This window comes from Somniosus microcephalus, chromosome 8 (genome assembly GCF_052327205.1).
Source record: "Somniosus microcephalus isolate GS21.2 chromosome 8, FLI_Smic_1.0, whole genome shotgun sequence".
Lineage (NCBI taxonomy): Eukaryota > Metazoa > Chordata > Chondrichthyes > Squaliformes > Somniosidae > Somniosus > Somniosus microcephalus.
In genome coordinates this window covers 217,677,805-217,692,137 of record NC_140994.1, presented here as the reverse complement: position 1 = coordinate 217,692,137, position 14,333 = coordinate 217,677,805, and the positions used below count along the sequence as shown (strand labels likewise).

The 14,333-nt window shown below is 46.9% G+C and overlaps 1 protein-coding gene across 1 annotated transcript in view; it reads right to left on the bottom strand.

Moving 5' to 3' along the window:
- The window catches only part of LOC147114104 (organic cation/carnitine transporter 2-like), a 176,622-nt gene that overhangs the window by 12,792 nt on the left and 149,497 nt on the right, over positions 1–14,333 (bottom strand). Inside the window, exon 8 of the mRNA XM_085995725.1 lies at positions 13,941–14,123. Coding sequence (XP_085851851.1) covers positions 13,941–14,123 — 183 coding nt within the window. The remainder of the gene's footprint in view (positions 1–13,940; positions 14,124–14,333) is intronic.

The window sequence follows — 14,333 nt, the reverse complement described above, 5'->3', positions numbered from 1 at the left end:
TAGCCCATATTCCTTTAATCTGGCGAGCACCTTCTCCAAGTTAGCGAGGTGATCACCGTCATTTTCGCCCATGACCAAGATGTTGTCCAAATAACAGGGGTCCCTGGAATCCCTTGCAGGACCTGATCCATCGCCCTTTGCCAGATAGCCGGAGCTGAGGCTAATCCAAACACCAGCCGGTTGTATTGATAGAGCCCTTTATGGGTGTTGATCGTAAGGTAATGTTTCGAAGCTTCTTCTACCTCCATTTGCAAGTACGCCTGGGCTAGATCAATTTTGTTGAAGCGTTTACCACCAGATAGCGAGGCGAAAATATCCTCAATTCGTGGAAGCGGGTATTGCACCGTGTGAAGGACTGGGTTCACTGTCACCTTAAAATCCCCACAGATGCGGACCTTCTTTGGTTCCCCAGGCATATTACTCAACGACCTCTTCATTACAGGAACGATGGGTGTAGCCCACTCACTCCAGTCCACTTTGGACAGTACTCCTGAACGTTCCAACCCTTCCAGCTCTGCTTCAACTGCTGGTCTGATCGCATAAGGCACTGGTCTGGCCTTCAGAAACTTTGGGCTTGCATTTTCCTCTATTTTAATTGTTGCTGTTATTCCTTTTAGTGTTCCTAGTCCTTCCTGCAACACTTCTTTTGCATCAGTTAGCATTTTTGACAGTCGTCCAGGTGTGACGTCGTCATCCTTTTTGGCCTCCACCTTCAGTGCCTGTATGGAATGCCAATCTAAATGTATCTTCCGGATCCATTCACGATCTACCAGTGGTGGACCTCCTTTTGGCAATACATATATATCCATTTTAGGTATTTCCTGACCTTTATATGTCACTTTCACCCTTATTTTTCCTTTGGGGTAGACTTTTTGCCCCGTATACGTCTTCAAGACAATCTCTGTAGCTTTCAAGGGTATGTGTGAAAATAGCCGCTTGTAGTCTCTTTGATTTATGACTGTTAGAGCTGACCCTGTGTCCAATTCCATTTCCACTTGGACTCCGTCTATCTTGAGTGTAACCCAGATAGTCTGGTGATCCTCCATTTCAGTTACATTATGTAGTTTCAGACAACCCAGCTCCTTGCTTCCGGAGTCTGTGTCACTTTTCTGTTCATCTGAACCACTGTCCATCACCTGATGTACCTTTTTGTACTTCTCCTGTGGAGATTTCTTACTGTTGGTTTTCTTCCCAGACCTGCAGACTCTTGCTATGTGTCCTGCTTTCCCACACTGTCTGCACACTTGGTTCTTGAACCAACAATCTTTCTGGTCATGTGTTGTTCTGCCGCAGTGACAGCACTTCCCTGTTCCATAGGTCATGTCGTTGGTGCCATATTTTTGCGGTCTCCGTTGTATCTCTGCAGCGCCCCTTGCGGCTACTTCGTGTGATACTGCCATATTGAAAGCTTTGTCCAGCGTAAGGTCCTTTTCTGATAGAAGCCGTTTCTGGGTTCCTTTACTTTGTAGCCCACACACAAACTTGTCCCTTAACGTATCTGCTAGTCCCGCTCCAAACTGGCAGTATTTCGATAGCTTGCGCAGTTCCGTTAGGTACTCAGCATTGCTTTCGTCTTTGTGTTGATTCCTTTTATGGAACTTAAATCGTTCTGCTATCAGCAGCAGTGTGGGGTTTAAGTGGTCCTGTTGGATTTCTACTATGCTTTCAAAATTCTTGTTTACCGGCTTCTCTGGGGTTATTAGATTTCGCAGTAACCCATAAGTTTTTGCACCCATGGAATTTAACAGAACCAGTGCTTTATTAGCATCTGGCACTTCATTCACCCTGCAGTACACCTCAATACGTTCCACATATGTCGCCCAATCTTCGACTTCATTGTCGAACGTAGAGATACTGCCACTCTTCGGCATCCTTGGTTGTGCGTTAACTATCACCAATGGTGCCTCCCGCGCTTCCCCTTCTTCTCCGCTGGCACAAAATGGCGTCTCCCGCGCTTTCCTTCCTTCCCGCACTCGCCCGTCTTCTCTGCTGCGGCTTCGCAAAATGGCGTCTCCCGCGCTCTTCCTTCTTCTCCGCGGCTCAATGGTGCCTCCCGCGGTCTCCCTGCTTCTCCGCGGCTCAATGGCGTCTCCCCTTACTTCGCCCCGCGGACCCTGATCAGCCCATGATCCCTGGCTGTGCTCTGCGCGTTCTTCTCTTGATATTTGTCGACGCCGCTCAGTCTAGAACCCGGCTGTTTCTTACCCTCTCTCTCTCCGGTTTGCAGTATTTTTCCTTGACGCCGCTCGGTGATCAACCCCCGGCTGCGCCCTGCTCTCTCTCTCTGCCGTCGGTCGGCTCCAGGCACCGCTGCTCGGGAAGGGTCTGCTCTGGACTTGTCGCCGGTCTCTTACTGCTCGTTGTGGCTGGGGAACCAAGCCCAGCTCTCCACAGCCTCCCCAGCGAAGTTGGATCTTTGCCTGACTGCTGGGCGGTTGCTCGCGGTCGACGCCCGTGTTCCTGGACTCGACTATTTTTTTTTTTTTTTTTATGTTGCAGGTAGATTCGCATCAACACTCGTCGCCACTGTTAGATCCGTGGTTCAGTGGATAAATAATTACACGGATGCTGTACATAAACAAATAACAGGTCTTTACTGGAGGAGGGTATCTCTAGACTGGGGTACAGAGGCATGCGCACAGCTTATATACCGGTGTGGTCACTGCCCGTACTACAGTATACAGGAGCTGTAAAAAGTAGTTCTGACTTAAAGCACATACGCTACAGTATGGATACAGAATCCGCCACTCCTGACTTTAGCACATAGCCACGTACTGACTGACAAAACAATGCCGTTTCATTTTTCATCTCCAGAAATGGTCTCAGCACCTCACGTCTCTATCTTATAGCACACTCCTGAATGTTCAGTTTCCTATGTATAGTACAAACTATCTCAATCCTTTTACAGGTCACTGGCTTGTAATACACAGCAGTTTGGGTGTTATTCTATGCACAATATAAACCATCCAACTTCTCAATGTGTCAAAGCTATGTAACACACTATAGGGGTGATTCTGTGATACACCAATCCAAGTGAGGGAGTGCATCACAGGAAATCGTGGGGGTGCCAGATTGTGAAGTAGCCCCTATATACAGTAGAAGTGTCTCTACATGGTAAACACTTTCAATATGAACCAATTACTTTACAGCTCCTTCCTTCTTCAGGGCATTCAAATAAATAGGTGAGGAAATTGCAGATGCTTTAGTCATGATCTTCCAAAACTCTCTTGAGCCAGGAAATGTCACTTTGGAAAATTGCCAATGTCAATCCATTCTTAAAGAAGGGTGAGAGAAACCTGGAAACTATAGGCCTCTTAATCTAACATCTGTTGTGGGAAAGTTACTAGAATCTATCATTTTCCTGCTTTTTTCCAGTTCTGATGAAAGGTCATCGACCTGAAACGTTAACTTTGTTTCTCTCTCCACGGATGCTGCCCCGGCCTGCTGAGTTTTTCCAGTGTTTTCTGTTGTTATTTTGGATTTCCAGCATCCGCAGTATTTTGCTATCGTATTAGGGACAGGGTGACTGAGCACTTGGACAAATATGAACTGATCAGAGAGCCAGCGTGGATTTGTAAAGGGTAAGTCATGTCTAAATAACCTAGTTACATTTTTTGATGAGGTCACTAACATGGTAGATAACGGCACCGCAAGAGGAAAAAATAGCAGGAACATTGCTGTCTAGTGGTGTTCCCCAGATATCTGTACTGGGCCTCAGCTTTTCACTATATTTCTAAATGACTTAGACAAAAGAACAGAGAGCCATATATCCACGTTTGCTGATGACAGCAAGTTAGGTGGCAAAGTAAATAGAGCAGATGGGAGCAGAAAGTTGCAAAGGGACATTGATAAATTAAGTGAGTGGGCAAAACTGTGGCAGATGGAGTTTAATGTGGGGAAGTGTGAGGTCATCCACTTTGGACCTAAGAAAGATAGATCAGAGTATTTTCTAAATGGTGAGTAGCTGGGCACAGTGGAGGGGCAGTAGGATTTAGGTGTCCATGCACAAAAATCACTAAAAACTAGTGGGCAGTTACAAAAAAATATATACAAGGCTATTAGGGCTATGAATTAATCTACTGACTGCCACTCCATAGCGCCATGAAATGGCGAAGAAATGATGGCCACCACTCTCTCGCCAGTTGCTGGTGGGTCCCAGGCTGGCCGCTATTTTCCTCCCTCCCTTTGCACTGCTAGTAAGTGGCAGAGCCCTGGGAAAAAAATGGTGGCGTGGTGACATCAATCAGTGTGCAACACCGACTTAACATCACCACTCCAAACTTTGATGCTAGCATTGAGTTCAGCGCTGGGTCCTGAGCATGCCAGGTAAACCTGGCAAACAAGCAGGCTGACAGTGGCATTGTCAACACCTCTTAAAGGAGATTTGGGTGTCCCCATGCAAGAAACACAGAAAGCTAGCATGCAGGTACAGCAAGCAATAAGGAAGGCAAATGGCATATTGTCCTTTATTGCAAGGGGGTTGGAGTATAAGAGTAAGGAAGTTTTGCTACAATTGTACAGGGCCCTGGTGAGACCACACCTGGAGTACTGTGCACAGTTTTGGTCTCCTTATCTAAGGAAGGATTATACTTGCCTTGGAGACGGTGCAACAAAGGTTCACTAGATTGATTCCTGGGATGAGAGGGTTGTCCTATGATGAGAGATTATGTAGAATGGGCGTATACTCTCTGGAGTTTAGAAGAATGAGAGGTGATCTCATTGAAACATACAAGATTCTGAAGGGGATTGACAGGGTAGATGCTGAGAGGTTGTTTTCCCTGGCTGGAGCGTCTAGAACTAGAGGGCATAGTCTCAGGATAAGGGGTAGACCATTTAAGACTGAGATGTGGAGGAATTTCTTCACTCAGAGGGTTGTGAATCTTTGGAATTCTCTGCCCCAGAGGGCTGTGAATGCTGAGTCTTTGAGTATATTCATGGCTGAGATAGATGGATTTTTGGACTCTAGGGGAATCAAGGAATATGGCGATCAGATGGGAAAGTGGAGCTGAGGTCGACGATCAGCCATGATCTTATTGAATGGCGGAGCAGGCTCGAGGGGCCGTATGGCCTACTCCTGCTCTTACTTCTTATGTTCTTATGTTCTTATGTAAGGAACACACACATCTTTCAGGTAAGTTTGTATTAAAGCTTTTGGACTGGGTGTTTTTGACATTATTGAAGTAGTGGCTTGCTACAATATATGTTAAAAGATTTTTAAGTGTGTAGGGAGTGCTGCTGGATGATTGCAAGGCCTTGGATAGTAAAGGAAGGCCTCTGAGAATACAGAAAATGCTGCAAATACTCAGCAGGTCAGGCAACATCCGTGGAGAGAGAAACAGAGTTCATGTCTCAGGTCAAGATGCTGCCTGACCAGCTGAGTATTTCTAGCATTTTATGCTGTCATATCAGATTTACAGCATCCGCTCACAGAGGGAAGAGGAAAAAGCTGAAGAGGAGGAAGCCGAAGAGGAGGAAGCAGAAGAGGAAGAAGCAGACGAGGAAGAAGCAGATGGAAGGATGCATCTCAGACAGCCCCTTTGTGGCCAGGATATCCGGCATGGAATCATCCGCCTGTAGTCCCAGTGACCACAACCCCAATTCCCCTTTCAACGTTAGTCCCACACCTTACCTTCCCTCTGTTACTGACCATCACAATGTCCTCTTGGCCATGATGCCTAAATAAAAGCCACCACAAAGCAAACTTTCCAATCCAACTTTATACATCTATCCAACCAATACGACATCAAGAAATCAACTCATCACCCTTATACATTCTCTTAGTGACTCTCCTGTGTGTGCCTTTGCCTATCCTACTGATGTCACGCAGTGCTAACTCAGTGCTGCAGCATGGCTGGTGGAAGGCTGCTGACTTTAAGTGGGGCACACTACAAATGGCCTTGCTGGTTGACCTTGAGGAGCTGGTGGCAGGGTGTGTTAAATCAATCTTTTTCTTCTTGTTCTTCTTCGCTCTCCTCTCCCTCTTCTTGGTCACCTACTGGCTGGGCAGGCTGCAGTTCTTGGGTGTGTGAAATGAGAAAGGCACAATGGTGCAGTTGTGGTGAGGAGAGGGCACAAAAGCAAGAGGTGCATGCCAGAAGGAGGATAACAAGTGAGGATACCCGCATCTTGTTTCCCTGGGTGCCCCCTCCCTGGCTTGCTGAGCCCTATGTGTTAGTGCTGAAGCACGCTTACCATTTGTTTAGGCGTGAAATCTGCCATTTGGAAATTATTTTTATGTTTATGTTCTTTTGAAAGACAGTAAGGGATGAAAAATACATTTAATCATTTGATTTTAATTTGTGTTAGTTTTGAATGCATTTCCCCTTTAATTCATAGCCCCTTTAATTGCCCATAATGCCTTGTGAACTCCACAGCCTCTCTAAGAGGCTGTAAGAAGCTGCAACGCCGACTGTGGACGTGACCTTCAGGTCAGAGGCCTCCATTAACACCACCAGGAGGACATTGCACGGTAAGTTAGTGCTGCGCTCCACATTGCCAACCTCCAGAGCCAATTTTTCAATGGTAGTACTGCAGCCATTTTCGGCGGCCGTTAATTTGAGTTGCCGGTGACACCGGCAATTCTGTTGGCGTGCAAAAAAAATTCCCCCTTAGAGTTTAGCCTTTATCTCAAGGGGTTCGAATACAAAGAGGTGGAAGTTATGCTACAGCTCTGGTTAGCCCCCATCTGGAGTACTGCATTCAGTTCTGGACACCGCACCTCAGTAAAGATACATTGGCAATGGAGCGGCTACAGTGCAGATTCACCAGGATTATACCAGGGCTAAAAGGGTAAAATTATGAGGACAGGTTCCATAGGCTAGGCATGTCTTCCCTTGAGTATAGATGATTAAGGGGTGATCTAATTGAGGTGTTTGAGATGATTAGAGTATTTGATAGGCCAGATAGAGAGAGAAACTATTTCCTTTGGTGGTGGAGTCCAGATCAAGGAGACATAACCTTAAAATTAAAGCAAGGCCGTTCAGGGATGAAGTCAGGAAACACTTCTTCACACAAAAAGTAGTGGAAATCTGGAATTCTCCCCCCCAAACAACTGCTGAGGCTAGGTTAATTGAAAATGTCAAAAATGAGATTGATAGCATAGTGGTTATGTTACTAACTAGCAATCCAGAGGCCTGGACTAATGTACCGGAGACGTGAGTTCAAATCCCACTACGACAGCTGGGGAATTTAAATTCAGTTAATTAAATAAATCTGGAATATAAAGCTAGTATCAGTAATGGTGACAATGAAACTATCGGATTGTCATTAAAACCCATCTGGTTCACTAATGTCCTTTAGGGAAGGAAATCTGCCGTCCTTACCTGGTCTGGCCTATATGTGACTCCAGACACACAGCAATGTGGTTGACTCTTAACTGCCCTCTGAAATGGCCTAGCAAGCCACACAGTTGTAAAAATCCGCTACGAGAAACAACAAGAATAAAACCGGGCGGACCACCCGGCATCGACCTTGGCACCGGCTACGGATACGAGAATGGCACACCCAGCCCAGTCGACCCTACAAAGTCCTCCACTTGTGCCAAAATTGGGAGAGCTGTTCCACAGTTTAGTCAAGCAACAGCCTGACATAGTCATACTCACAGAATCATACCTTTCAGCCAATGTCCCAAACTCCTCCAGCACCATCCCTGGCAGGACAGACCCACCAGGGGTGGCGGCACTGTGGTATACAGTCGGGAAGGAGTGGCCCTGGGAGTCATCAACATTGACTCCGGACCCCATGAAGTCTCATGGCTTCAAGTCAAGCACGGGCAAGGAAACCTCCTGCTGATTACCACCTACTGCCCTCTTTCAGCTGATGAATCAGTACCCCTCCATGTTGAACACCACTTGGAAGAAGCACTGAGAGTAGCAAGGGCACAGAATGTACTCTGGGTGGGGGACTTCAATGTCCATCACCAGGAGTGGCTCGGTAGCACCACTACTGACCAAGCTGGCCGAGATCTGAAGGACATAGCTCCCAGTCTGGGGCTGCGACAGGTGGTGAGAGAACCAACATGAGGGAAAAACCTACTTGACCTCATCCTTACCAATCTACCTGTCGCAGATGTGTCTGTCCATGACAGCACTGGTAGCAGTGACCACCGCACAGTCGTCATTATGGAGATGAAGTCCCCTCTTCACACTGAGGGCAACCTCCATCATGTTGTGTGGTACTACCACCGTGCTAAATGGGATAGATTCAGAACAGATCTAGCAGCTCAAAGCTGGGCATCCATGAGGCGCTGTGGGCCATCAGCAGTAGCAGAATTGTATTCCATCATAATCTGTAACCTCATGGTCCGGTATATCCCTCACTCTACCATTACCATCAAACCAGGGGACCAACCCTGGTTCAATAAAAAGTGTAGAAGAGCATGCCAGGAGCAGCACCCGGTGTACCTAAAAATGCGGTGCCAACCTAGGGAACCTGCAACACAGGACTACATGCATGCTAAAAAGTGGAAGCAGCATGCTATAGACAGGGCTAAGCAATTCCACAATCAACGGATCAAATCAAAGCTCTGCAGTCCTGCCATATCCAGTCATGAATGGTGTTGAACCATTAAACAACTAGCGGGAGAAGAAGGCGCCATGAATATCCACATCCTCAACCGTTTGCAACCTTCTTCAGCCAGAAGTGCTGAGTGGATGATTCATATCGGCCTACTCCTGAGGTCCCCACCATCACAGAAGCCAGTCTTCAGCCAATTTGATTGACTCCACGTAATATCAAGAAATGGCTGAGTGCACTGGATACAGCAAAGGCGGTGGGCCCCGAAAACATCCTGGCTGATCATGCTGAAGACTTGTGCTCCAGAACTAGCCGCACCTCTAGCCAAGATGTTCCTGTACAACTATAACACTGGCATCTATCCAACAATGTGGAAAACTGCCCAGGTATGTCCTGTCCACAAAAACAAATCCAATCCGGCCAATTTCACCCCATCAGTCTATTCTCAGTCATCAGCAAAGTGATGGAAGGTGTCGTCGACAGTGCTATCAAGCAGCACTTACCCACCAATAACTTGCTCACTGATGCCCGGTTTGGGTTCCGCCAGGACTACTCGGCTCCAGACCTCATTACAGTCTTGGTCCCAACATGGACAAAAGAACTGAATTCCAGAGGTGAGGTGAGAGTGACTGCCCTTGACATCAAGGCAGCATTTGACCGAGTGAGGCATCAAGGAGCTCTAGTAAAACTGAAGTCAATGAGAATCGGGGGGAAAACTCTCCACTGGCTGGAGTCATACCTAGTGACATAAGAAAACTACTAGGCACTTGGTCTAAGCGTTAAACAAAGCTTTAATCAACTGTATTACAACATGGAGGTCTAGTTGTGTCCTTCACTAGTTCCTGTTAAGAATGTCCTGCGCAATCTGGGCCCGTGCCCAAGTATTTATACTCTCCCTGGACAGCGCCATAAGTAGGCCGCTCAGTATTATTTCATAAGTCTTTCTTTCATGAATGACTGACTCATGTCATTCTTCCCGCCTGAAGGATCGGATTAATCGGACTACGAATAGCCGCAGTCGTTTGGATCTCCATTTGTGGCTGGAAGGCACACCTCCTCGGACCGTGTCTGGGTCCCTGAGTCGCTTGGTTCGTACCGGCGGGCTGGCAGAGCCCGTGGTGCCTTGATCGACCTGAGGGGGCCTGGGGAGATCGTGACTCCGGGTGCGGGCCCCCACAGGCGCAGAGCTGGCTTCATCCAGCTCAGTAGTCGGTGATTGACCGGCGTCCTGGCTTCGGGTGGTCATCCTGCGGGGAGCACTCTGTTCCCCGGGTTGATCCGGCGGAGTAGCTGGCAGATCCCTTGACGTCCTGGGTAGGGCGTCATCCTCGGAGGAGCGCAGAGTATTGGCGTAGTTAATACGGATCCCTCTATCGATTGGGTCCGTGGGACCAGTTGGGCAGGGAGCCAGATCCCAAAGTGAAACTGTAGACTCCCGGCCATCAGGGTACCGCACGTACACGTATGTAGGATTGACATCCATTAGTTCCACTTCATCGACGAGGGGATCACTCTTGGAGGATCGGATGAATCTTTGGAGCAGCACGCGGCCAGGAGCTGCCAACCATGATGGTAGGGACGTCCCATGAGTGGAGCGACACTGGAACCCGAAGAATCGTTCGTGAGGAGTAACATAATTGGCAAGCATTTGTAACTTACCAGAAACATTCTCAGCACAAGCCCCGAGGAAGTTGCTGAAGGTACGATACCAGTGCTTCGATACCTTAGCAGTTGTAGGTGAATTCGGGTCCAGGTCAAGATGGGTGGGTCTGAGTAGTTTCTCCATGATGGATTGATTACTACGTCTGGTTCCCTTCTACCATTTGAGTCGTAGCCGTCTGTTCCCAAAATCACTCAGAGCGTGGAGCAAGTTTCAGTTGATTAAATTGATGCAAGGAAACTACTAGGCACTTGGTCTAAGCATTAAACAAAGCTTTAATCAACTGTTTTACAACATGGAGGTTGAGTTGTGTCCTTCACTAGTTCCTGTTAAGAATGTCCTGCGCAAGCTGGGCCCATGCCCGAGTATTTATACTCTCCCTGGACAGCGCCACCTGTAGGCCACTCAGTATTATTTCATAAGTCTTTCTTTCATGAATGACTGATTCATGTCACCTAGCACAAAGGAAGATGGTTGTGGTGGTTGGAGGTCAATCATCACAGCTCCAGGACATAACTGCAGGAGTTCTTCAGGGCAGTGTCCTAGGCCCAACCATCTTCAGCTGCTTCTTCAATGACCTTCCCTCCATCATAAGGTCAGAAGTGGGGATGTTCGCTGATGACTGCACAATGTTCAGTGTCAGTCGCAACTCCTCAGATAATGAAGCAGTTCATGACCGCAAGCAGCAAGACCTGGATGACATTCAGGGTTGGGTTGATAAGTGGCAGGTAACATTCGTGCCACACAAGTGCCAGGCAATGACCATCTCCAACAAGCGAGAGTCTAACCACCTCCCCTTGACATTGAACGGCATTACCATTGCCGAATCAGCCACCATCAATATCCTGGGGGTCACCATTGACCAGAAAATTAACTGGACCAGCCACATAAATACTGTGGCAACAAGAGCAGGTCAGAGGCTGGGTATTCTGTGGCGAGTGTCTCATCTCCTGACTCCCCAAAGCCTTTCCACCATCTACAAGGCACAAGTCAGGAGTGTGATGGAATACTCTCCACTTGCCTGGATGAGTGCAGCTCCAACAACACTCAAGAAGCTCGACACCATCCAAGACAAAACAGCCCGCTTGATTGGCACCCCATCCACCACCTTACATATTCACTCCCTCTACCACTGGCGTACTGTGGCTGCAGTGTGTACCCTCTACAAGATGCACTGCAGCAACTCGCCAAGGCTTCTTCGGCAGCACCTCCCAAACCTGCGGCCTCTACAACCCAGAAGGACAAGGGCAGCAGGCGCATAGGAACACCACCACCTCCAAGTTACCCTCCAAGTCACACACCATCTTGACTTGGAAGTATATTGTCATTCCTTCATCATCGCTGGATCAAAATCCTGGAACTCCCTCCCTAACAGCACTGTGGGAGTACCTTCACCACACGGACTGCAGCGGTTCAAGAAGGTGGCTCACCGCCACCTTCTCAAGGGCAACTAGGGATGGGCAAAAAATGCAGACCTTGCCAGCGACACCCACATCCCATGAATGAATATTTAAAAAAATATGGACTGAGGCAGGTAAATGGAGTTAAGATATAGATCTGGCTTGATCTAATTGAATAGCGGAACACGCTCGAGGGGTTGAATAGAGTGGTGGAATTTGAGTGAAAACTGAAGAAATATTTTCACAATGGGAATGTCTGCAGACATCTGGGTGAAATTACATTCTGAATGAATCTCTAGTCTCTCATACTTTGTTCTCCTTGCAAAAGAAAAGATCATCCATAATCAGTGTAACAACATAACAGGGGTGGAGGCATGGCAACCAACAAGACCTTCAGTAGTCCTGAGGAGGAAGCTCTACAATTCCTGGACCGACACATTGGGAAGGCAGTGGGAGATGGAGAGGTTTAAAGAGAGCTGTCAGGTTCAGATTGGTAATGAGATGGTTGACCTGCCGTACTGTGAGTGGTTACAATGTTCAGACATTCTGATTAATTGAAAGGACTCCAATCGTTGCTCAGTTACTTCTTCTTAATTACAACATGAATGAAGATATAATTTTTTTTTTAATTCACCCAGGTTCCTGCATTAATTCATTGTGATAAAGCATTCATTTAAACGCCACTGCTGTTGGTCTCAGAAAGTGAGATAATAAACAGGGGATGGTGGGAGAGAGATATACAGCTGTGGGGAGGGTGGAGCTGGTGATGTACCTCGTACATAATTATTGTCTCATTCATCTCTTCACTTACACCAGGTGGTCATGAATGGCGTGCAGTGTCAACCTTCCAGCATTATTTCAGTGTCTGCATGCGTTCACTTACTCCCTCTCCCTAACCCCCAGTACCTGCTCGGCCCAGGATTGGTGCTGTGTACACATTAAATGTTACAGTGCATCTCCCACTTCTGGCTTTTAACAGTCACCTCCTTTAGCCAACCTTGAGAGGTCAATAAAACTTTTCTTATGCTGTATTGCCATTCAGGGAGTGGTTGATGTGCACTGACTGCCTGTGTTATTGCTCTCCATACTGCTTGCATCACTTCCTTCCATAATGCCTTCATTACCCTTTTTTGGGTATTCCATTCTTGGATTCCAAGTAGCCTTTCTCTCCTTGTCCTTATCTGTGCTAACATTACCTCCACAAATCTTAGAATATTGGGACATTGACCATATCAGACACCCCCAACGCTGGTCCACCTTCTGTCATTCTTCTCTTACTTTGCTCCGGCCTTGTCTCTTCATCCAAAACAATTGCTTGCCTTTTGAACCTTTAAGCTGCAGTAGCCTTTCAATTGCTGCAGCTACAGTAGACACTTCTCCCTCCCAGTGGGAGAAAATCATTTAGCAGCTGGACCACCTGGAACTTGCCCTGCCTATCAAATTGCCAGCCACGCCCCCACCCCTGCCGTCCTAATGATTGCTAATGGTGATCGTTTGTGTAGGTGGAAGCCCTGCCTTATCATGTTTCTTGTGGGCCAACAAAAATCCAGGTCCCAAGTTGTCTTTTGCATGAACATGAATAGAACACTCAGATCAATATAATACAAACACAATTTCAGGAAATATAGAGCCAGTGTCACTCTATACCATATTATGACTGCAGCAACTGTGACAGCGGCATCATCAAAATAAAAAAAGAATTTGCATTTATATAGCGCCTTTCACAACCTTAGGATGTCCCAAAGTAATTTACAGCCAATTAAGTACTGTTGCAGTGTAGTCACTGTTGTAATGTAGGAAATGCAGCAGCCAAATTGCACACAGCAAAGTTCCTCAAGCAGCAATGGGATAATGACCAGATGATCTGTTTTAGTGATGTTGGTTGAGGGATAAATATTGGTCAGGACAGCAGGGAGAACTCCCCTGCACTTCTTCAAAATCATGCCATGGGATCATTTACATCCACTCTGAGAAGGCAGACACAGCCTCATTTTAAGCTCTCCTCTGAAAGACAGCACCCCCTCAGTACTCAAATGATGAGTCAGCCTAGATTTTGTGCTCAAGTGTGTGGAGTAGGACTCGAACCTACAACCTTCTGATACAGAAGCGAGAGTGCTATCACTGAGCCACGCCTGACTTGGATAAAACCATTGAGCTCTAGATTCAGTGAAATCTAGGTCTGTGTGAGAATTCGGGGTGGATAAAAGAAAGGTGCATTCAATTGAACCTGTAGATCATATGAAAGAATGCCAGTACTGACAGCGCAAAGAGTATACCTACGATTTGGGAATGGTCTGTGGGTATCAGAATAGTGCCAAAAATTCCTTATATTGTACCAATATATAGAATTTTAACTGTTACTTTACCAAGAAAAGAAATGTAAGGCGAGATGATGCTGCCCATCCTGGAGGCCATCGAACTCACTCCGACACCTGTGTTTCTTATTACAGTTGGGTAGAGTTCAGCAGTGTAGACATAAACCATGGAGAAGGCACATGTGACCCCAAATTTTCCAAACATTGCCAGCACTGTAGTAAGTATTGAAAGATCTAGAAAAACCATAAGTAACTGTAAACTTGGTGGAAGGTGCACTGATTTGCAAGCGACTGTCTATATAATCCTGTCACCATTCGACACACGATATATGTTCCCGAAGGACGAGATTCTGCATTGAAAACATGCATTCATAAAACAGACTCTTAGGCCGGAATTTTGTTCGGGGAGGCATTGGGTCCGAGGTGGGCAGGAGCCCCAGAAGG